Source organism: Erinaceus europaeus, chromosome 4, assembly GCF_950295315.1.
Source record: "Erinaceus europaeus chromosome 4, mEriEur2.1, whole genome shotgun sequence".
Taxonomy (NCBI): Eukaryota; Metazoa; Chordata; class Mammalia; order Eulipotyphla; family Erinaceidae; genus Erinaceus; species Erinaceus europaeus.
The window spans coordinates 125,952,832-125,974,671 of record NC_080165.1 but is presented as its reverse complement, the minus strand read 5'-3'; the positions used below and the strand labels follow the sequence as shown (position 1 = coordinate 125,974,671).

The 21,840-nt window shown below is 39.8% G+C and overlaps 1 protein-coding gene across 5 annotated transcripts in view; it reads left to right on the top strand.

Annotated features, from left to right (window-relative positions):
- Positions 1–11,014, top strand: part of NCOA7 (nuclear receptor coactivator 7) — a 202,331-nt gene extending 191,317 nt beyond the window's left edge. For all 5 annotated transcript variants that reach the window (XM_060190505.1, XM_007528336.3, XM_060190504.1 and 2 more), the window contains 4 exons: positions 237–389; positions 7,973–8,068; positions 8,479–8,552; positions 8,944–11,014. In XM_060190505.1, the coding sequence (XP_060046488.1) occupies positions 237–389; positions 7,973–8,068; positions 8,479–8,552; positions 8,944–9,079 (459 nt within the window). In that variant the 3' untranslated portion in view covers positions 9,080–11,014. The remainder of the gene's footprint in view (positions 1–236; positions 390–7,972; positions 8,069–8,478; positions 8,553–8,943) is intronic.
- Positions 11,015–21,840: the final 10,826 nt, after the last annotated feature.

Sequence of the window (21,840 nt, the reverse complement as noted above, 5' to 3'; positions counted from 1 at the left end):
ATAGTGACCCAAGAGGAAGAAAGCAGTAGCGTCATTTAGGCCACATCCCAGCCCAGTTAACAGCTATTTAAGCAGTTACTTTCCTTTCTCCTTGTTTTACCTTTACCAGAATCACTGGGAACAATATATAAGTAAATCTGATTTTGATTTGGACCACAGGTGCTTATTTGTGCTACAAACTCATGAGTGAGTTATGGCCTTACTGACTGTTCACATCTCCATCTTTGGATTTGCAGCTGGCTCGGCGCCTTCCAGCAAGGGTACAAGGGTATCCATGGAGACTGGCATATAGCACATTAGAGCATGGGACCAGCTTGAAAACTCTCTATCGGAAATCAGCATCACTAGACAGCCCTGTGCTTTTGGTCATCAAAGATATGGATAATCAGGTGAGGCTTGTTCTCTTGTCATTAGAAAACATTTTGAAATGAAGATTTTCTTTTTTTTTTAATATTTATTTTATTCCCTTTTGTTGCCCTTGTTGTTTTATTGTTGTAGTTATTATTGTTATTGTCATTGTTGGATAGGACAGAGAGAAATGGAGAGAGGAGGGGAAGACAGAGAGGAGGAGAGAAAGACACCTGCAGATCTGCTTCACCGCCTGTGAAGCGACTCCCCTGCAGGTGGGGAGCCGGGGTTCGAACCGGGATCCTTATGCCGGTCCTTGTGCTTTGCGCCACCTGCGCTTAACCCGCTGTGCTACAGCCCGACTCCCGAAATGAAGATTTTCAAACCTGTGCATCAGTAGAGAAACAGACAGAATGAACTCCCATCACACAGGTTGTACAGTTAGTCGGATTTGGGGGCCACATCTGCTTTATTTTTCTTTTCTTTATTTTTCCTTTATAAAGTATTTCAGGAAAAAAATATCGATTATTATACCATCTCACCCCCACATGTGTCAGAAAGTATCTCTGTAAAGAAAAACAGAGTATTCTTCAATTACAGTTACATTTGAAGATTCCGCTCCTTCCCCCTTCCCCCCCCCCCCCCACGGGGCTCAGTGTATTTTAGAAAGTGATAGTAATATTCTGTGGCAAGATAGGGAAAAGTCAAGTCCGGATTTGGAAAAAGTTGCAAAAAGAAGCTCATTTGCTATATCTGAGCTTTTTCCAGCCAGCTGAAGTAATGCCTTGCAGGTATGGTTGCCAGTGCCAAGAAGTAAAGGTATTCTAGGCTGTGGTAAATTGTCCCTATAATAGCCAACTGCTGTGGAAAAAAGAACAAAACAAGAAAAGGAAAATGTTTTGTATCCTTTCTCTTTCGCCTGTGTTGCATCTGGTCTTGGAGGGCCTGGTGAAGTCTAAGTAGTACCTTCCTGTGCCAGTCTCCTTTCAGTCAGCTTGGGGTATGAGTAGAATCTGTCCAGATTTCCTCTGTCTACTATCTATCTAGTCAGACTCCTTGTTCACAAAAGGAACTGATCTCTCAAGTCTGTTCTTTATTCATTTCAGTTTAGTCTGTGTGATATCGAGAGGAAATCCCTTTGCATTTTTTAAAATGTAGACGCTCTTCTTTTCTTTCCTCTTTCTGGCATGAAAGCAGGTTTTACTCAATAATCATTCATTTATCCACTCAGCAAATGTATAATCAGTACCTGCTAAGTATTGAGTAACACTAAGCACTGGGGAGCTTCCCCTGAAGCCATGTAACTTTTTAGGAGAAATAGATTTTTGCTGTCATGATTTTTCTTAGGAAAAATTAGCAGAGATGTGATGTGAGTACCGAAGGTACTGAGTTAGTTAGTTAGTTAGGTTTTAACCCATGATTCTTTTCTTTGATTTTATTTCAGTGTAATTGTACCATAAGAGTTGTGCATGTGGGGGGAACTAGCTATGAGTAGCGTTATTGTTATTATCTCCTAATTGATGACATTGTATTTAATAATGATCCTTGTTGAATAATGAATAGAATCGAGTTAAAAATTAAAAATAATACCAATAGTTGAACGTAGAATTACCTAGAGGCCTACTGCAATGTTTGAGAAGTTAGGTACTATAGTTTCGATTTGGTATAGTTTGAGACCATACACTTAAGCCCTTGTCATAAGTGTAGATTATCTCTACCTGCTTACTAAGTGATGGTTTTCTTTAAAATTATTTGGGAGAGAGAGAGAAACTCCAGAGAAATGCTGGTTTCTGGCATATGGCAGTGCTGGATATTGAATCTAGGATCTCTGGTGTCGTATGCTTTACATTGGTTTGTTCTAGCCCTCCCCCGCCAAGAGAATTGGATCAGTCTTATTAATTTCGCGGGCCTGCTTGGCCCCGCCCCAAGGAACCCCGGGAGAGGGTTCCTGAGTTCGAGAGTGCCAGAGTTCCTGAGTTCCTGAGTTCGAGAGTTCCCGGGTTACAGAGTAAGAGAGAGTTCCACAGTGGAAGAGTTTGAGAGGGTTCCCCAGTACGAGAGTTTCAGAGTTACAGAGTAAGGGAGAGTTCCAGTGGGCCAGAGTTTTCAGAGGGTTCCCCAGTAAGAGAGTTCCAGAGTTCCAGAGTTGGAGAGTTCCTGAGTTCAAGAGTAAGAGGGAGTGCTTGTGCCGCCGCAAAGAGACAGCAGAGTTCTGTTTGGTGATTAGTTTGTCTTAGTTTATGAATCGTTGTTCCTGAATAAAGAAATACAGCTTCCCTGCCCAGCCGTTGTCTCCACGTCTCTGTTACCCGCCGTGAAGCTAGCCCGGCCAGCTGGAGCCTACGAAATTTTAACAACAAAAATAAAGAAATACAGCTTCCCTGCCCAGCCGTTGTCTCCGCGTCTCTGTTACCCGCCGTGAAGCTAGCCCGGCCAGCTGGAGCCTACGAAATTTTAACAACACTCTGGGGTCTCAAGCATACAAGTTCTGTGCTCTAATAGTCTGAGCCATCTACCTAATGTGGTCTGTCTTTGTTCATGTTGAATAATATGTGAAGAAATATGTCAATTGTGTTGCCCACACAGAGCAGGTATTATTGAAACACAGTTTAACCCAGCTTCCTGTCTCCAGATTTGGAAAAGAAGCCCACACCTGAAGGTTTCACTGTTGGGGTGGGGCCTCCCTAAATCGGGTTCCCTAGAGGCATCTGTGTTCTTTGAAGACGTCTTTCCCCACCCCGTCTACCCCAAGGCAAGAATTTGGCCTTGCTGTGGTTAGAACATGATAGAACAATGTCTGTAAATATATCTGAAGGTGAATCATGAAATTCTAACATGAGAGTATTATATAAGCAGAATGGCAGCACTGAAGGATTCTGAAGAATCAGTCCCCAATGAAACAACCATAATTGGTAGTTTATCAAAAATAAACAAATAAAAATAAATAAAAGAACAAAAAAACCCTCCAAAAAAAAAATGCTATCAATCAGTTAAAGTCTCTGTAAACTTCCCTAAGGGCATTCGAGAAAACTGAATACATCTCTAAGTGTAGTAAGAGACATAACCTTCTCTCTTCCCCAATTTCCACTTTGGATTGATGGACTCTCCACTCTGGGACCATGTGTACAACCATATAGGTCTTTCTCTTCCAGGCCTCAGGCAAGGACTCTGATTAAACCCTAGAAAGGGGCAGGTGTCCAGCACATCTTTTACTCCACCCCAGGTATATCTTTTAGGGGACAGTGTAGCCAGACAAGTGTGGCCTAGAGGTAGGAGGCTCACTTCTCCACCCAACAGCTACTCTAAAGGAAGCTGTTCTGCCTTAGGTGTGGTAGGCTGAATAAAGCAGGGGCCTCTGATACCCGTTTTCCCAACCTATAGGCCAAAAGCTTCCTTGCAGGTACAGTGAACAAATAATTTTGGCTACAGCCCCCATCCTTCTCATAATATGAGATTATTTCTCAGAAGCAGCCACTGTCTAGCCATTAACAGTTGACCAAAGCCCCTAGCTCCTAACTGTAGGGGAGAAAAAAAAAAAAAAAAGGCAGACCACAGGACACAGAAGTCTGAAGCTTTTTCTATAGGAGCTGACTCTAAAAGAGGAAGGAGAAAATAGTTCAGCACTAGAGCATCGAATTTCCATGCTTGAGACCCCAGGTTCCATCAGGGCTAAGTAATGCTCTAGTCTCTCTCAATCGCACTTTCTCACATAAATACATGTGTTTTTTTTTTTTTAAGAGTATTGCCTTACTAGAAATAGACCTACCCTATGATCCTGCAATTCCTCTCTTAGAGATATATCCTAAGGAACCCAACACTCCCATCCAAAAAGATCTGTGTACACATATGTTCTTAGCAGCACAATTTGCAATAGCCAAAACCTGGAAGCAACCCAGGTGTCCAACAACAGATGAGTGGCTGAGCAACTTGTGGTATATATACACAATGGAATACTACTCAGCTATTAAAAATGGTGAATTCACCGTTTTCAGCAGATCTTGGATGGGCAGTAGCGCAGCAGGTTAAGCGGAGGTGGCGCCAAACGCAAGGACCAGCATAAGGATCCCGGTTCAAGCCCCGGGATCCCCACCTGCAGGGGAGTCGCTTCACAGGTGGTGAAGCAGGTCTGCAGGTGTCTGTCTTTTTCTCCCCCTCTCTGCCTTCCCCTCCTCTCTCTGTTTCTCTCCTATCCAACAACAATGACATCAATAACTATAACAATAAAATAACAAGGGCAACAAAAGGGAATAAATACATAAATAAATTTTTGAAAATCATGTTAAGTGAAATCAGTCAGAAACAGAAGGATGAATATGGATATGGAATGGTCTCACTCTCAGGCAGAAGTTGAAAAACAAGATCAGAAGAGCAAACACAAGTAGAACCTGAACTGGAACTGGCGTATTGCACCAAAGTAAAGGACTCTGGAGTGGGTGCAGGAGGAGAGTACAGGTCCAAAAAGGATGACAGAGGACCTCATGGGGGTTGTATTGTTATATGGAAAACTGGGAAATGTTATGCATGTACAAACTATTGTATTTACTGTTGAATGGAAAACATTAATTCCTCAATAAAGAAATAAAAAAAAAGAGTATTGCATTAGACACCCCCTCTATTATTAGATAAATGCATAAATCTTTTTTTTAAGAATATGGGAAATTTCAATTTGTAATTTCTACCTTGGAGTTCCTACATGATAGAATTATGCTGTCCTTCTATATTTTCATATATATATTATATATATATATATATGGACAGAAAAAATGATCACTAAGAATCTAGAAGAGGGTGAGAAGATAATGGATGACTTTTCCTATTTACTGATAAAAAGATAAATCTACTTTATTCTACCTATAGCCATTATCCTTGCTGTATTTTAAAATAGATTCTTCTCTCAGTTGTGATTTAGTGCTTTTGCTGAAAAATCACCAGAAGAAGGGAGGAGTTTTGTTTTTTTTGGTATGGTTTCATTTTGTTTATTTTTTTCCTAACTCTAAGGAAAGATTTGGCTAACCAAAATGGCAAAACAGAGTCTTAAACTCTGAAAAATATGGTAGTTACCAGAGGGAAAGGGGAAAGGATGGTGGAAGGAATAGGTAGAGGGGATCATTTGGACAGAGTGAGGGTTAGATTATATACATATAATATGTGCACATATAAGATGTGCAAAGTGTTCTCACGGGCTTTATAGTGTCATAAACTAACAGTAGGTCAATAATACTGGAAAGACTTACGCAGTTGTAATTCATTTTACTGTGTGTTCCTCTTCCACTTATTGCAGTACTGGGAATGAACTCAGGTTCTATGAACTCTTTTTTTTTTTAATTTCCTTTTTGTTGCCCTTATTGTTTTATTGTTGTAGTTATTATTGTTGTCTGTCTTTGTTGTTGGATAGGACAGAGAGAAATGGAGAGTGAAGGGGAAGACAGAGAGGAGGAGAGAAAGATAAGACACCTGCAGACCTGCTTCATCGCCTGTGAAGCGACTCCCCTGCAGGTGGGGAGCCAAGGGCTCGAACCGGGATATTTACATTGGTCCTTGTGCTTTGCGCCACATGCGCTTAACCCACTGTGCTACCACCCGACTCCCTCTGTTTTGTTTTTTTATGGAGGGTGACAGATAATTCAGGAAAGAGACACAGAGAGAGACACAGAGAAGCAGACATCCACAGAGATCCACCATACATGGACTTCTCCTGTGTATGTGGTAGTTGGGGCCTTGAGCCTTTATATGTGACAAATGTGTGGTCTATCTGATGAGCTATATCCAGGAACCCTCTTTTCCCTTTCCCCGATTTTTATTCAGAAAGGAAAGATAGAATATAGTCCCACTCCACTGTCCATATAGCTCCCTGAATAGCATCCATGGCACTTCCATAGCGTGTCCAGAAGTGAATCCAGAGTCTTGCTGGGGTGAAAGGGGAAGAGCAAGGCTTGCACTCTGTTAGGTGAGCTGTCTCCAGACCCCCTTTCTACTGTATTTATAATTGGAAAACAACTTCTAAATTATGTAGCTGGTCAAGACATTAGGGAATTGTTAGGAAGATGATTGTTTTGTCAATAAAATACTGAAAAATAATAAAAGAAGCGGCTTGGGAGGTAGCATAGTGACCAGAAAGCATGAGACTTAAAATTATGAGGTTCTGGGTTCAATCCCCGTTTCTCATGTGTCAGAGTGATGCTCCAGTCTTATCTTTCCTTCTCATAATAATCATACTTTAAAAAAATTAAAAATGAAACACAGTTTAAAAAAAAACATAGGCTAAAGTTTCTAGACTCCTATTCTACTTAATATCTAATAGTTTAAATACCCAAGAATTCATGTAATTGGTTAAGCAGAAGTCCCTCATGTTTATAATCCAGGTAAAATAGTTTTGAAACATTGCACCACATTTAAATAGCCTGTGTTAATAGATACAATTTCTCAATACAATGTGAAGCAGAAGCTAGGATCACTGAAGACTATTTTAAAAATAAGTATGTTCCTTCTCAGATAACCCTGATTCACTGCAATTACGCATGAGGCTCTGAGCAGAAAGGCAGGAAGCTGAGAGAGTAGCCAGTTGTGTTCTGAAATTAGTAATCCCTTAATAACTTGGCTCTCTTTCCAACCCCCACCTGGAAAAAAAGAGAATTATGTTAATATATTTAAACTATACATCTGAAACCCATAGCATGATACAGAATTTTTGTTATTTTTGTCTTAAAGGCATTGAGTCAAGATACATTGAATTGATCATTTTACAGGTGCAGTTTTAGTGAATATGTTAAGAACCTATATTTACAAATGAAAATGGAGAAAAATTTACTTTCTCAATCAAGGTCATGATGGCAATCATAAAACAAAAGAAGGATGGGGATAGATAGCATAATGGTTATGCATAGAGACTGTCATGCCTGAGACTTCAAAGTCCCAGATTCAGTTCCCCACACCACCATAAGCCAAAGCTGAACAGTACTCTGGTAAATAAATAAATAAATAAATAAATAAGGGTTCATACTCCCAGAGGGTTAAAGAATAGGAATGCTATCAGGGGAGGGGATGGGATATGGAGTTCTGGTGGTGGGAATTGTACCCCTCTTAACCTGTGGTATTGTCAGTGTTTCCATTTTATAAATAAAAATTATAAATAAATAACCGAAAAGAAGCACTGGCTTTATTCTCTTTCTGTGGCACTCATGTCTGTGAGCATATTGCATCTCAGTATTGTTTAATGTTCTAAATGTTACTGTTTTCACTAAGGAAATTTTTCTCCATAGTGGACTCTGAAAGTATTTTGTAATTGGAGCAATTGTTGGTCTTTGACAAGTTTTCTAACTCACTTATATTCCAATTAGAGCTGGGAACTTTGTATTTATCTGTTTGTTAGTGGATTTTTTCTTTTGTTCCTCCCTCCCTCCCTCCCTTCCTTCCTTCCTTCCTTCCTTCCTCCCTTCCTCCCTTCCTTTCCTTCTTTCATTTTTTTTCTTTCTTTCTTCATCTTTTTTTTTCAAGTTTCAGTTTCATTGGACGAGAGAAAGGTATATTGTATTCCCAGAACAGGACAGTGATAAAATATTGCAGAAAGCCTTTTTACAAGGAAGTTTATGTTTAAAGTAGGTAACTTTTTGGTTTCTTTTGACAGATCTTTGGAGCATATGCAACTCATCCTTTCAAATTCAGTGACCACTACTATGGCACAGGCGAAACTTTCCTCTATACATTTAGCCCTAATTTCAAGGTAACTACACGGGAGAAATATCTGACTGTCTCAGTAATGGGTGTAGCTAGGGATGGGGTGCGAGGCTATCTGTGGAGCAGAATCAGTTCTGTAACCTCATCTAGACTGTCTACTACCTGAGTCTACCCTTCATGACCATAGCAACACAAGAGCTCAAGCTCCTTCCTTGGTCTTGGGAACTGCTTTTCTGCATAGTGTGGGATCTAGAGAGGGATTGTAGGTTAAAACCTGAAAGTCTTTCTGAATCATAACCCCTCTGCAATCTCATCCTGGTGAAGGAAAAGTCTGGAATCAGGAGTTTCTTCATTCAGTGGATAGTTCCCTTCCACACAGAGGTACAAGCCTAATATTTCCTCTTTGCTGATTCCCCATATTAAAATGACTGTTCTGTCTTGTGTTGCTATTCAAAGGTCTTCAAGTGGAGTGGAGAAAACTCATATTTTATCAACGGAGACATAAGTTCTTTAGAACTTGGTGGTGGAGGGTAAGGTTTTTGTTTTTTTTGTTACTAGTTTTCTACTTAACTTGAGTGCATCTATTGTGACCTAGATAACCAAAACCTTTATGATGGCAGGTTTTAACTAGTCCGTGGATACAGATAGATTATGATAGTGGCATAAAATACGACGCTAAGAATTAAAAATTAAATAATTTATTTGTATGTCTAAATAAGAGACCAAGTCCATGTGTCTTTTAAGAAGGACAGGCCAATTAAATGAAATGAGAGAAAGGTGCTTCTTGTATTACTAGCAGTTTTGAGCTTTGTCTATCTAGAGTTTTCCTCTGTATAAGGGAAAGAAAACTGACAGTGGAAAGATAAATTATGCCACATAAAATTCAAGTATTTCACCTGTTTATTTTCATACCCTTTCCAGGGGACGATTTGGTTTATGGCTAGATGCTGATTTATATCATGGACGAAGCAACTCCTGCAGCACTTTCAATAATGATATTCTTTCCAAAAAGGAAGACTTCATAGTTCAGGACCTGGAAGTATGGACATTCGAGTAAAGTTCAGACTGCCTTCAACTTTTAACATGATAAAGGATGGGTTAAATAGCCCTTCCAAATCTGGCTGGAAGTTGAAGTCCCAGCCCAGACTGCCTCATCCCACTGTAAAGCTTTCTTGCTGTCATCATCTCAGAGCATGAACACACTGCAAAGAGACTTTGAAAGGTACACGTGGCAGGCAGACACTGGAGAAATTTGAAGTCCAGATTGTTAAGATTATATTTCCACATCCTTCATATCCATTCAGTGAGGAATCGGAGTATTTATAGATGTATGAGTTGAATGCAGTTTTTATTTTTGGTAACTGTGAAAAAGAATACTGTGGAAAAGTATACATGCCTTGTATAATTATCAACATAATTTTCATTACCAAAATGTACAGCATACTATTATTTGCCATGGGAAAGTTTAGTCTCATTTAGAAAAATTGAATGTGTACAGCACTTAAAGGGAATATATGATTTTTTAAAATAATTATTTTATTTATTATTTCTAGTGTATTGTCTCAAATGTGTTGACAGTTTTCTTTTAATGTGTCAAAACTTCAATAAAGAAATGTATACATTTTGTGCTATGTTTTGGCTACAAATTCACTTGATTTATATAGTTTTATATTGAATTTTTTTGCCCTGATTGTTTAGGGTGATAGGTCTTAAGCAGCATACACACACACACACACACACACACACAAGTTTGAAGTTTTGAAAGCTCATTAACAATGTTAATTGGTTTGACTGTTTGCAAGTTGGTTTTCCAACTAGTCATTTAAAAGGTACCTTTTTAGTTACTCAGTATAATTATGTGAAGGATAAGCCATTTCTCACTATCATAAATTGCTACTTACCGAAATGAATACCTTTATGAATTTAGACTTCGAACAAATACTGCTTTTGAAAAGAAAATGATTTGCTTTTTTTAAAATCGTGTCAATAGCATAAATTCATTTTCATAGTTTTTTTTGCATAATTCCCCACAAGTTTTCACACTAATGAGCCTCTGCTTAAGAAAAAAAAATGCTGAATGTTCTAATTTCTGCATGTTTTATACCAAAAGATAAATGTCAAATTAACCCAGTTGTCCCTGTTTTTAGAGTCTTCTGTTTGAGAAAAACAATGCAAATAAAACATTCATACCAACACTGGAATAATAGTTAAAATCTATTTTTTAAAATCAACTCACTTTTACATCATCATAAACACTTTTATTAGCAGTAATAAAGCCTTGTTTAAAATGTAGCCAACATTGATAATTATTAGACTTTCATGAAAGCCAAAGATTGCTGATAGGAAAGGAATTTCAAACAATAGCCAAAGCTGAGAAATGGTTTATCATAAATTCTATCTCCAGGGATCTTTAAGCAAAGATTAACAACAAGTAGTATTTGCATTAAAAAATAAAACCTCTCCTAGAATGCTGCATTAGGCTGGCAGAAGAGCTCCTTTATTCTCTTGTTTGACTATTTGTAGAAGATAACAAACATTTCCAAATGGCATCCTACCAGACCAATGATTATTTTACTCTGTTCACATTCCATGAGAGTTTAAATGCATTCTGTAAAATCATAAGCCTGGCTATACTTGCACCTAGGTTCTCTTATTAAGAACTCTTGATTGACAACCTAAATGCAGTTTAATCTTAATATGCTTGTAAAGTAATGTTTTGATAAGGTATCAGGAGGGTCTCATGGTGATCATGTTTACCATTTATACAATCTGCAACCATATGCTCTTAATAAACAAAATGGTCATTTTGCATATAGTTCATTCTTACCTAGTTCAATTCATATTATACTTGTAAAAGCATATCCCCAAACTGTGTTCTCTGTTTAAAACAGTATTGTAAAATCAGAATTGTGTGGCCCTTCATTTATGGATATTGAACATATGTAATGCAGTGCTATTTCAATATTTTCAATAAAGGAATTTATTCACCCTGTGTGATTTTCTTCCCCAAGAACTTATTCAACACGTTTTTGGTTTTTGGTTTGGTGCCAGGGATTGAACCCAGGGCTTCATAAATGCTAAGTAATTGTTGTTTTATTGGATACTAGAGTTTTTGCTTCATGTGAGTCAATTCTAAGTAAGAACTAAATAATGTCCAGTACTCAAAATTGTATTGCTGCCCTAGGAATTCCCCCTGAATTCTCTGTAGCCACTCCCTAACCCCCTCATCAGTTCAAGAAAGCAGCTTCTGATAGTTAGTAGACAACTCTTGTTTCTACCTATCATTTTCTCTGTTCTTAACCCTTCCAGCAGTGTTTCCATTCTGCCTCCTCCTTTGAACATCCCTCTTGACCTAGTTTCTGTTTTCATCATGAACACCTACTACCCCTCTAATCATTTTTCTTTGGCATCCTGTCCCATAACTCCTCAAGATGAAGAACTGAAGCAGTCTTCATTGCTTATTAATTTTACAGTGTGCATTAAAAGACTTAGGTGGAAAGGGATAATCAGATCTTTTTCTAGACTGTTTGAAATGATTGAATTATATCCCCAAGTGATGAGCTATCAGGGACACTTAGAACCTGTGTGTTATTGCCCTCTTCTTCATTCCTTTGAAAATTTCAGTGTCAGGGAGTAACACAGCAGGTTAAGCGCATGTGGCACGAAGCGCAAGGACCCACATAACAATGCCGGTAACAGCCCCGGCTCCCCACCTGCAGGGGCATTGCTTCACAGGCGATGAAGCAGGTCTGCAGGTGTCTATCTTCCCCTCCTCTCTCCATTTCTCTCTGTCCTATCCAACAACAGCGATATCAGTAACAACAATAAAGAACAACAAGGGCAACAAAAGGGAAAATAAATAAATTTCAGTCATGTGAAACAGAAATAATAAAATAACTACAACTGATCCTTGAACAATGCAAGAGCTAGAGGTGCAGACACCATGCAATTCAAAATCATTTCTCATTTCTAGGCAGATTTCACATCTGAGATTCAGTCAACCAAAATTCAAAGTTTTGTTGACTCTATAAATGGAAAACAAATAGGACAGAATTAGTACAGATCCACTGACAAATTAAAATCCAATTAAAAAGCAGGCCAAAGAACTAAACACAGTTTTTAAATAAGAAATAGACTTAGCCCACAGATACCTAAAAATGCTCCACTTCTCTTATCATTAGAGAAATACAAATTAAAACTACACTGAGATTCCTTCTCATACCTGTGAGAATGGCCTACTTCAACCAAACAGGAAATGACAGGTATTGGCTAGGTTGTGGAGAAAAGAGACTTTGCTACACTGTTGGTGGAATATTAACTGGTGCAGCCACTCTACAAGACTGTATGGAGAGTGCTTAAACAAATAAAAATGAAATGACCTTATAATCCAGCAATACTACAGGTATTTGTCCAAATGACACTCAAACACTAATTTGAAGGGACATATACACACCCCTATGTTCACAGCAGTGTTGTTCACAATAGTCAAGAGAGCAGAAGCATCCTAAATGCCCAACACATGACTGGTTCAAGAAGTTATGGGATATATATTCCATGGAATACTGCTATGGAATCAGAAGAAATGATATTGTGTCTTTCAGGACAAAATGGATGGAATTGGAAGTGATAATGCTTAGCAAAATAAGAGATGAAAGACAGCTATTGAATAATTAATTGTACACTTATGTGGGATCTAGAGAACTGATGTACATGAACTTGCAAAAATATAGAGAGGCAAGCAAACTGTTGCCAAGACTTATGAGAACTAAGATGGTTATTTTTGGGAGAGCAGGGACACAGAACTTTGGTGGTAGGTATGGTGTGGAACTATACATCGTAATCATAAAATATTGTAATCCACTATTAATCACAAATTAAAAAATGGGAAAAATAAATTGGTGCACTGATGGACCCACAGTTCAAATACATGTTTGTTCAAGGGTCAACTGTCTTTTGAGAATCTAACAAAAAAAAAAATGTTAGGATTCATTTTTTTTTTTATTTAAGAAAGGAGACATTAACAAAATCATAGGATGGGGGGGTACAACTCCACACAATTCCCACCACCCAATCTCCATATCCCATCCCCTCCCCTGATAGCTTTCCTATTCTTTATCCCTCTGGGAGCATGGACCCAGGGTCATTGTGGGTTGCAGAAGGTGGAAGGTCTGGCTTCTGTAATTGCTTCCCCGCTGAACATGGGCGTTGACTGGTCGATCCATACTCCCAGCCTGCCTCTCTCTCTTCCTAGTAAGGTGGGGCTCTGAGGAAGCAGAGTTCCAGTACACTTTGATGGGGTCTTCAGTCCAGGGAAGCCTGGCCAGCATCCTGATGGCATCTTGAACCTGGTGGCTGAAAAGAAAGTTAACATACAAAGCCAAACAAATTGTTGAGCAATCATGGACCCAAAGGTTGGAATAGTGGAGATGAAGTGTTGGGGGGTACTCACTGCAAACTCTAGTGTACTACTGCTTTCAGGTATATATTGGCCCTAGTTTATGGATACGTGTGAACATATACTCTATCTCCTGGAACCTAGTCTATATCTAGGTTTTGGGACTTTGTTAGGAAGTGAACCACCTGGGATGGAATTAGAGAATACTATGAAAGGAAAGGTCTCACCGAGTGATGAAGCTGAAGGGTTGTCGTTCCACACGTGAAGTCTCTGGACACAGTCTGAGCTGAAGGATGCTGGGGTGGCACTCGTTGCATTGATTAGGTTGCGATCAGCGGAAGCAATATTATTTGATAAGAATTGGGAGAAGCATATGGGAAAGTGGGCCCAACCCTAGGGTCCCAGGACTGGGGGAAGTTTAGGCTCTATAGTGGAAATGTGAGGTTCCTGCTGTCTTAGGGTTCAAGAAGACAATGGATTGTTATTGTTATCACATTATTTGGTAATTGGGTTAACTTTGAAAAGTCCCTTTGTTAGACATACAATTTTCCCCCCTCTCATATTAATTAAATAGTGATTTATATGACTACAATTTAATAGGTGTGTACATAAACACCATTCCCATCACCAAAAGATTGTGTCCCATCCTACCCCCCCCCACCCCTCCGCTGTCCCAGGAAGCCGCGTGTCCACTCCCTCTCACCACAGGGTTTTTACTTTGGTGCCCTACTTTCAATTTAGTCAGATCCTGCTTTTTGCATACATCAAAAAGGACAGTAGCAACAACTGCTGGAGAGGCTGTGGGGACAGAGGAAACCTTTTGCACTGCTGGTGGGAATGTAAATTGGTCCAGCCTCTGTGGAGAGCAGCCTAGGGAACTCTCACAAGGCTAGAAATGGACCTTCCATATGGCCCAGTAATTCCTCTCTTGGGGATATACCCCAATGACTCCATAACACCCAACCAAAAAGATGTGTGTACTCCTATGTTCATAGCAGTACAATTCATAATAGCTAAAACCTGGAAGCAACCCAGGTGCCCAACAACAGATGAGTAGCTGAGAAAGCTGTGGTATATATACACAATGGAATACTATGCAGCTACTAAGAACAATGAACTCAACTTCTCTGACCCATCTTGGTCAGAGCTAGAAGAAATTATGTTAAGTGAGCTAAGTCAGAAAGATAAAGATGAGTATGGGATGATCCCACTCATCAACAGAAGTTGAGAAAGAAGATCAGAAAAGATTCATTTTCTATCGTCTTAGAATACCAAACCTACTTTTACTCATGTAACTAAACAAAGAAAGATAAAGGGAAAAGTCAAGGGAAGTTCCAGAAACCCAAGGTCAGCAACACTCAACACTTCAAAAGTTCTTTTGAGCTCTTCTGATCAGTCAGGTCAGACACTCATAATTCAAGGGACACCAACTCAGAACATCACATCCTCTGCTCCCACTTCTTTTCCTATTACTATTTGTCATAGCAGTCCCCTAATATAATATGTCTTCTGAGAAAATTAAGGGGACCAGGCATTGGTGCACCAGGCTAAGCAAACACAATAGGAAACTCAAGGGCCTGCACAAGGATCTGGGTTCAAGCCCCTCACTCTCCAACTACATGGGAGGATGCTTCACAAGCAATGAAGTAGGTATGCAGGTATCACTCTGTCTCTTTCCCTATCTCCCCCTCTTCTCAATTTCTCTCTGTCTTACCCAATAAAAAAACACAAAAGCTTTGCTAGTAGTAGTGAAGCAGGGCTGCATCTTCTTCACCACTCACAAAGCTTTCCTCCTGCAGGTGGGGACTGGGAGCTTGAACCCAGGTCCTTGAGCATTGTAATGTGTGCTCAACCAGTTGCGCTACCACCTAGCCCCCCCCTTTTTATACTTTTGTGTTAAGGTATATATTTTCCCCTAACTTATGGATACATGTGCACATGTGCTCTGTCTCTTGGGCCCTGTTCCGCATCTAGGCTCTGGGGCTTTTTAAGAAGTTCACCACTTAAAATGGAGTTGAGGAGTCCTATGAGCTAGGAACAATCTCACCAGAGTACTGTAGCTGAAGGGTTGACAATGCAGGCCTATTGTCTATGGACACAGTCCAAAGTGAAACATGTCGAGGACGTTACACAGGCTCCTGTGCTGAATATATGCCCCAGAGCAAATTGATGGGGTTTTTCAGTTAACCATATTTATATATTTTTCCCATATTTGGGAGCTACTATATTCCCTGATGCAGTTTTCTAGTCCTATTTCCAACTCTCACACCATCTCCCTAGACTGGGCCTTCGGTCTACCTGCATGTTAGCTGTCAGGCTCAGTCAAAATTTAGTAGAGTTGGGAGTCCGGGTGGTAGCGCAGCGGGTTAAATGCATGTGGCCAAAGCGCAAGGACCCGCATAAGGATCCCGGTTCCAGCCCCAGGCTCCCCACCTGCAGTGAAGTCACTTCACAGGCAGTGAGGCACGTCTGCAGGTGTCTTTTTCTCCCCCTCTCTGTCTTCCCCTCCTCTCTCCATTTCTCTCTGGCCTACCCAACAACAACAATATCAACAACAACAGCAATAATAACTACAACAACAATAAAAAAAAAACAAGGGCAACAAAAGGGAAAATAAACAAATATAAAAATTTAAAAAATTAGTAGAGTCATAGGTCCTTTGGAATATACCTAAAATAGACCTACTAGCTTTTTCCAAAATGGAGACCCCAAATGTCATCTGCTATATACTTGTCTTTAGGTTTCTGATTATTAAGCAATTTGTTCTTCTTTATATATTAGTGCTGCAGATGCTACCCTAATGTTAACCTGACTTCCCAGGGCAGACACCTCACCAATGTGTCCTGGAACCCCACCTCTTCCAGAGCCCTGCCCCACTAGGAAAAGACAGAAACAGGCTGGGAATATGGATTGACTTGCCAACGCCCAAGTTCAGTGGAGAAACAATTACAGAAGCCAGACTTTCCACCTTCTGTACCCCATAATGATCCTGGGTCCATGCTCCCAGAGGGATAAAGAATAGGAAAGCTTTCAAAGGAAGGGATGGGAAACAGAATTCTGGTGGTAGGAATTGCGTTGATTTTTACCCCTCTTGTCCTATGGTCCTGTTGATATTTTTTATTGTTATAGTTACTATTGATTTCATTGTTGTTAGATAGGACAGAGAGAAATGGAGAGAAGAGGGGAAGACAGAAAGGGGGAGAGAAAGATAGATACCTGCTGACCTGCCTGTGAAGTGACTCCCCTGCAGGTGGGGAGCCTGGAGCTCGAACTGGGTTCCTTATGCAGGTCCTTGTGCTTCGCGCCATGTATACTTAACCTACTGCGCTACCGCCAACTCCCCTTGTTGATACATTTTATTTTATAAATTAAAAAAAAAAGATTTCCATGCTTGAGGCTCCTAGATCCCATGTTTATTCTCCAGCACAACTGCCATAAACCAAAGCTGAGAAGGGCTAAAAAATTTTAAAGACAAGTAGGCAGGCAGGAAAAGAGAAGAAAAAGGAGAGAAGGGAAGGAAAGAGGGGAAAGGAGAGAAGAGAGGAGGAGACAGGAGGGGAGGAGAGGGGAGGGGAGGAGAAAGGAGGGGAGGAGAGGGCAGGAAAGGAGATACAAACAGGATTTATGTGAGGAGCTGATTACTGATTTTTTTTTTTAAGCTTAAATTCAGCTCATTTCAATTTAGCCACAGGTGGCCAGTGACTGCCAAGTGCACAGTACAGCTCTAATTCAAGATCAAGATTTAGTACAGCTTAATCATGTTTTCATTAATAAGAAACTCTGTTTATCAATAGAAATAAACCAAAGGGCAGGGGTAGATAGCATAATGGTTATGCAAAGAGACTCTCATGCCTGAGGCTCCAAAGTCCCAGGTTCAATCCCCTGCACCATCATAAGCCAGAGCTGAGCAGTGCTCTGGTAAAAAAAAAAAAAAAAAAGAAAAGAAAAGAAATAAACCAAAGTAAAAGACTCTGGGGTAGGGTGCGTGGGCGGGGAGAATACAGGTCCAAGAAGGATGACGGAGGACCTAGTGGGGGTTGTATTGTTATATGGGAAACTGGGGAATGTTACACATGTACAAACTATTGTATTTACTGTTGAATGTAAAACATTAATTCCCCAATAAAGAAATAAAAAAAATTATCTGGATAAAAATAAATAAAATTTAAAAAGATTTTCTACCCTGGCTTTTAGCATAATTTTTGTTCTCATACTGTACATTCTACTGCCTGTGGCTTATGCTTCTCTACAGATACCTATTCACAACATGTGATGGACCACAGGAACCAAAGACAATTTATTCCTTACACAGAATTATACATGTGTTTCAGAACCACCAGCAAAATACTGTAACTATCAATAATGCCTTAGACAAGTGCTAGTCTTCCTTATCAAACTTGCCCACTAATTACATGCATACCCAGAAAAGCTGTATGAATGTGGAAAAAAAATTTTTAAAGAATTATTTCACGAGTGATAGAGATCAGAGTAGCACTCCAACATATGATATGCTGGTGATCAAACTCAAGACCTCATGTTTGTCAGTCCGACACTTTATCCTCTGCACCACCTCCCAAGTCATGTGGAGAAAAACTATAACATCAACCTGCTAGCAGGATAATAATCAAAATGCATAAAGATGAAGACCAAAAATTACCATCTCTAACAAAAGATAATGAAAATCTACCCATGACCAGACTGGCTTATATAAGATTTCCGAGGCCAGGTGGTGGCACACCTGGTTAAACACACACACTAAATCACCTCACTTATGAATTACAGGAAGTAAACCTAATGTGGATTAATATAAACCGTGAGGCAAATGATAGTCAGGAAACACGTTCAGGATGGGGGAGTAGCATAATAGTTATGCAAAGAGACTCTCTTTATAGTTATTGCATAACTATTGCCTGAGGATCTAAAGTTCCAGGTTCATCCCCTGCCCCCCATAAGCCAGAGCTGATCAGTGCTCTGCTAAAAAAAGAAGAAAAAAGAAACATATGCACAGGGGGGTCAGCAGTGGCACACCAGGTTAAGTACACATACTATAGTGCGCAAGAACCAGGTTCAAGCCCCTGGTCCCCACCTGCTGGGGGAAAGCTTCACAGGTGGTAGAGTAGAGCTGCAGGTGTCTCTCTGTCTCTCTCCCTCTATCTCCCCCTTCCCTTCCCCTCTCAACATTTCTCTGTCTCTATCCAATAATAAATATTACATTTTTAGAAAGAAAAGCACATTCACATTCAACCAACTTGGATGCTCAGGCATGTTTTCTCATGTCTCTTCAAGGAAAAAATCCTTATCTAGACATAGTGAAAACATTGGACTTCAGCCAATCAGTTCAGCCTTCAATCCTTAAAGCCTTTTAATCCATGAAGATAGCAACCAGCAATGAGAATATTGAGGTACTGTGTCAACCTTAAAAGCTGTTAAAAAGGCCCCACTATTTCTCATTGTTCTCATTGTTCAAAACGCCTCATCTTGTTCTCTTGTTGAATCTTGTTTTCCTGTTACATCATCAGGAAGGTTAGAAGAGTGAAAAGATTTGGCCTGAAATGTCGATAGGAAGTTGGGGTGTGGCATAGGTTCCTATCAGCAACTCATTTAGTCAGATCATCCAGGTAAACCAGTTATTTCAAAAACAAAAGATATTATTAAAAAATAATTTAAACAGCAAAATATCAGAGATAAAAGAAATTTAAAGTAGCAAGGGACAAGCAAAAAGTCAGCTACAAAGGAACTCCCATGAGATTATCAGATGATTTTACACTGTGTTTTCCCTTTCTGTACTTGCTTCTTTTTAAAGAATTTTTTTTTTAATTTATAAAATGGAGATATTGACAAGACCACAGACTAAGAGAGGTATAATTCCACACAATTCCTACTACCAGAACTCCCTATCCACCACAATCTCTTGAAAGCTCTCCTATTCTTTATCCCTCTGGGGGTAATATTTTTCATCTCCCTGTGATAGGTGTTTGCAAAACACTCTCACCTCCCACTTAAGTCCTTTAAGTCATGTCTCAGAACCTTGAAATTCCCTTCACCCCTTTCTTTCCCCTCCATCCTCAGAGTCCTTTGCTTTAGAGTATAAACATGGAAGCATTAACAAATGAGTGTCTTAGAAAGTTGTGGTATATTTACACAACAAAATATTATCCCAATGTTAAAATTATAGGTTTTTTTTACTTTATTAGTGACTTAATATTGATTTCCAAAACCATCAGATCACAGAGGCATAATTCTGCACCATTCCCCACCACCAGAGTTCTATATCCCTAGACCTTCCACTGGAAGTTACAGCGTTCTCCCAACGTTGCAAATATGGGTTGACTATTATTTCTATAACTGTCTGTCTATATTTGTATATACTTGTTCATTTTTTTTCTATGGTCTTGCCTTCTCTTCCTAAGTCATACCTACATTTATTACTACTACTTCTGAATGTATTTCCTTTTTCCCTCCAAAATGATAAAGTTTCTTTGCTCCATTTTGGATGGAACTTGAAGGCATTATATTAAATGAGATAGGCTAAAAAAAAAAAAAAGAGGAAAAATATCAAATGACCCCATTCACTGGTGGAACTTAAGAAACAAGTACCCATGTGTCAACAACTGTACTATAGACCATTAATTCCCCCAGTAAAGTGATAAAACAAAAACCAAACAAACAAAAAGCTTATCAGATGATTTCTCAATCAGAGAATTTACAAACAAAAAGAATACATTCAAAGATTTGAATGGGAAAGATCTTTGCTCAAGAATACTCTATCCAGCTAGATTATCACTCAGGTTTAAAGGAGTGATGATGTTTCAAGCAAACAAACAAGAAATAGTTAAAGAAATCTACTACCCTGAGCCAACCTTACAAGACAGGGTCTTACATAAAAAAAAAAAATCAATAGAATGATTTTATCCATATGGAATAGATAAGCAAAGCAAAGTAAACATGCAAAGTCAAACGCAGGTAGACCTTTGGACTTGAACTACAAAACTGAGTTTACCAAAGGACAATCAACTGGGGAGTGGGGGTGGGTTGTCAAGGTGAAATAGGTCAAATAGGCTTTGGTAGAGGGACACTGATACTTTGGAGGTTACTGTGGTGAGTGCAGTGGTTAACATTCTGGTGGGGGGATGGGGTAGATAGCATAATGGTTATTATGCAAAGAGACTCTCATGCCTGAGGCTCTAAAGTCCCAGGTTCTTTCTTCTGCACCACCAAAAGCCAGAGCTGATCAGTATTCTGGTAAAAGAAAAAAAAGTAACATTGTGAAGAGGTGTAAAGTTGTACTTTGCAATTTTTACAACATAGGCTACCATACAAAATTCAAAGTAAAAATAAAGCAAGAATTGTGCTGAATGTCTTGAATTAATTCAGGGCTTTGAGAGGGCTGGATGGTGGCACACTGGGTTTAGCGCATATAGCATGAAGCGTAAGGACATGCTCAAGGATGCCTGAGTTCCAGGGATTCCCCCCTGCAGGGGGGTCGCCTCACAAGCCCTGAAGCAGGTCTGCCAGTGTCCATCGTTCTCTCCCCCTCTCCGTCTTCCCCTCCTCTCTCAATCTCTGTCCTATACAACAACGACAAAACAAAGTTTCCCACCCTTAATTCAGTGCTTTGGTGTGCCTCTGAAGTCTAAGCTAAGTAGGAAAGACAGTGAAATGGGTGGGTGGGTGACTGAAAGAGTTGAAGAACAAAACTAATTGAGAAGTCAGATAACTGTGAGAGCTGCAAGACCAAGTGCTTGCAGGTGAAAAGTCACTGAAATTTTGGTTTCCAGAGAATCTGGATAAACTCTTGGCCACAGAAATGAGTTGTGTTAAAGACAAATGAAGATAGGGGGGTTGGGCACGGGTTAAGCGCACATGGCACAAAGCGCAAGGACTGGCTCAAGGATCCTGGTCCGAGCCCCCAGCTCCCCACCTGCGGGGGTTGGGGGTGTTTCCTCACAAGCAGCAAGACAGGTCTGCAGGTGTCTTTCTCTCCCCCTCTTTGCCTCTCCTCCCCTCTCCATTTCTCTCTATTTTATCCAACAACGACAACATCAATAACAACAATAATAACCACAACAATGATAAAAAAAAAAAAAAGGGAAAAAATAGCCTCCAGGAGCATTGGATTCCTGATGTAGGTACTGTGCCCCAGCAATAACCCTGGAGAAAAAAAAAAAAAAAGACAAATGAAAATAAAGCGAACTACAATGCAGGCTTTTTATTATTTTATTACTTTCTTTATTGCCTCCAGGGTTATTGCTGGGGCTCTATATGAATCTAATGCTCCTGACAGCCATTTTTTCCCATTTTATTGGCTAGGACAGAGAGAAATTTAGATGGGCGAGGGGAGATAGAGAAAAAGGCACCTTCAGATCTACTTAGCAGGTTGTGAAGCATTCCCCTGATCCTTCCTAGCCGACTGAATCCACATG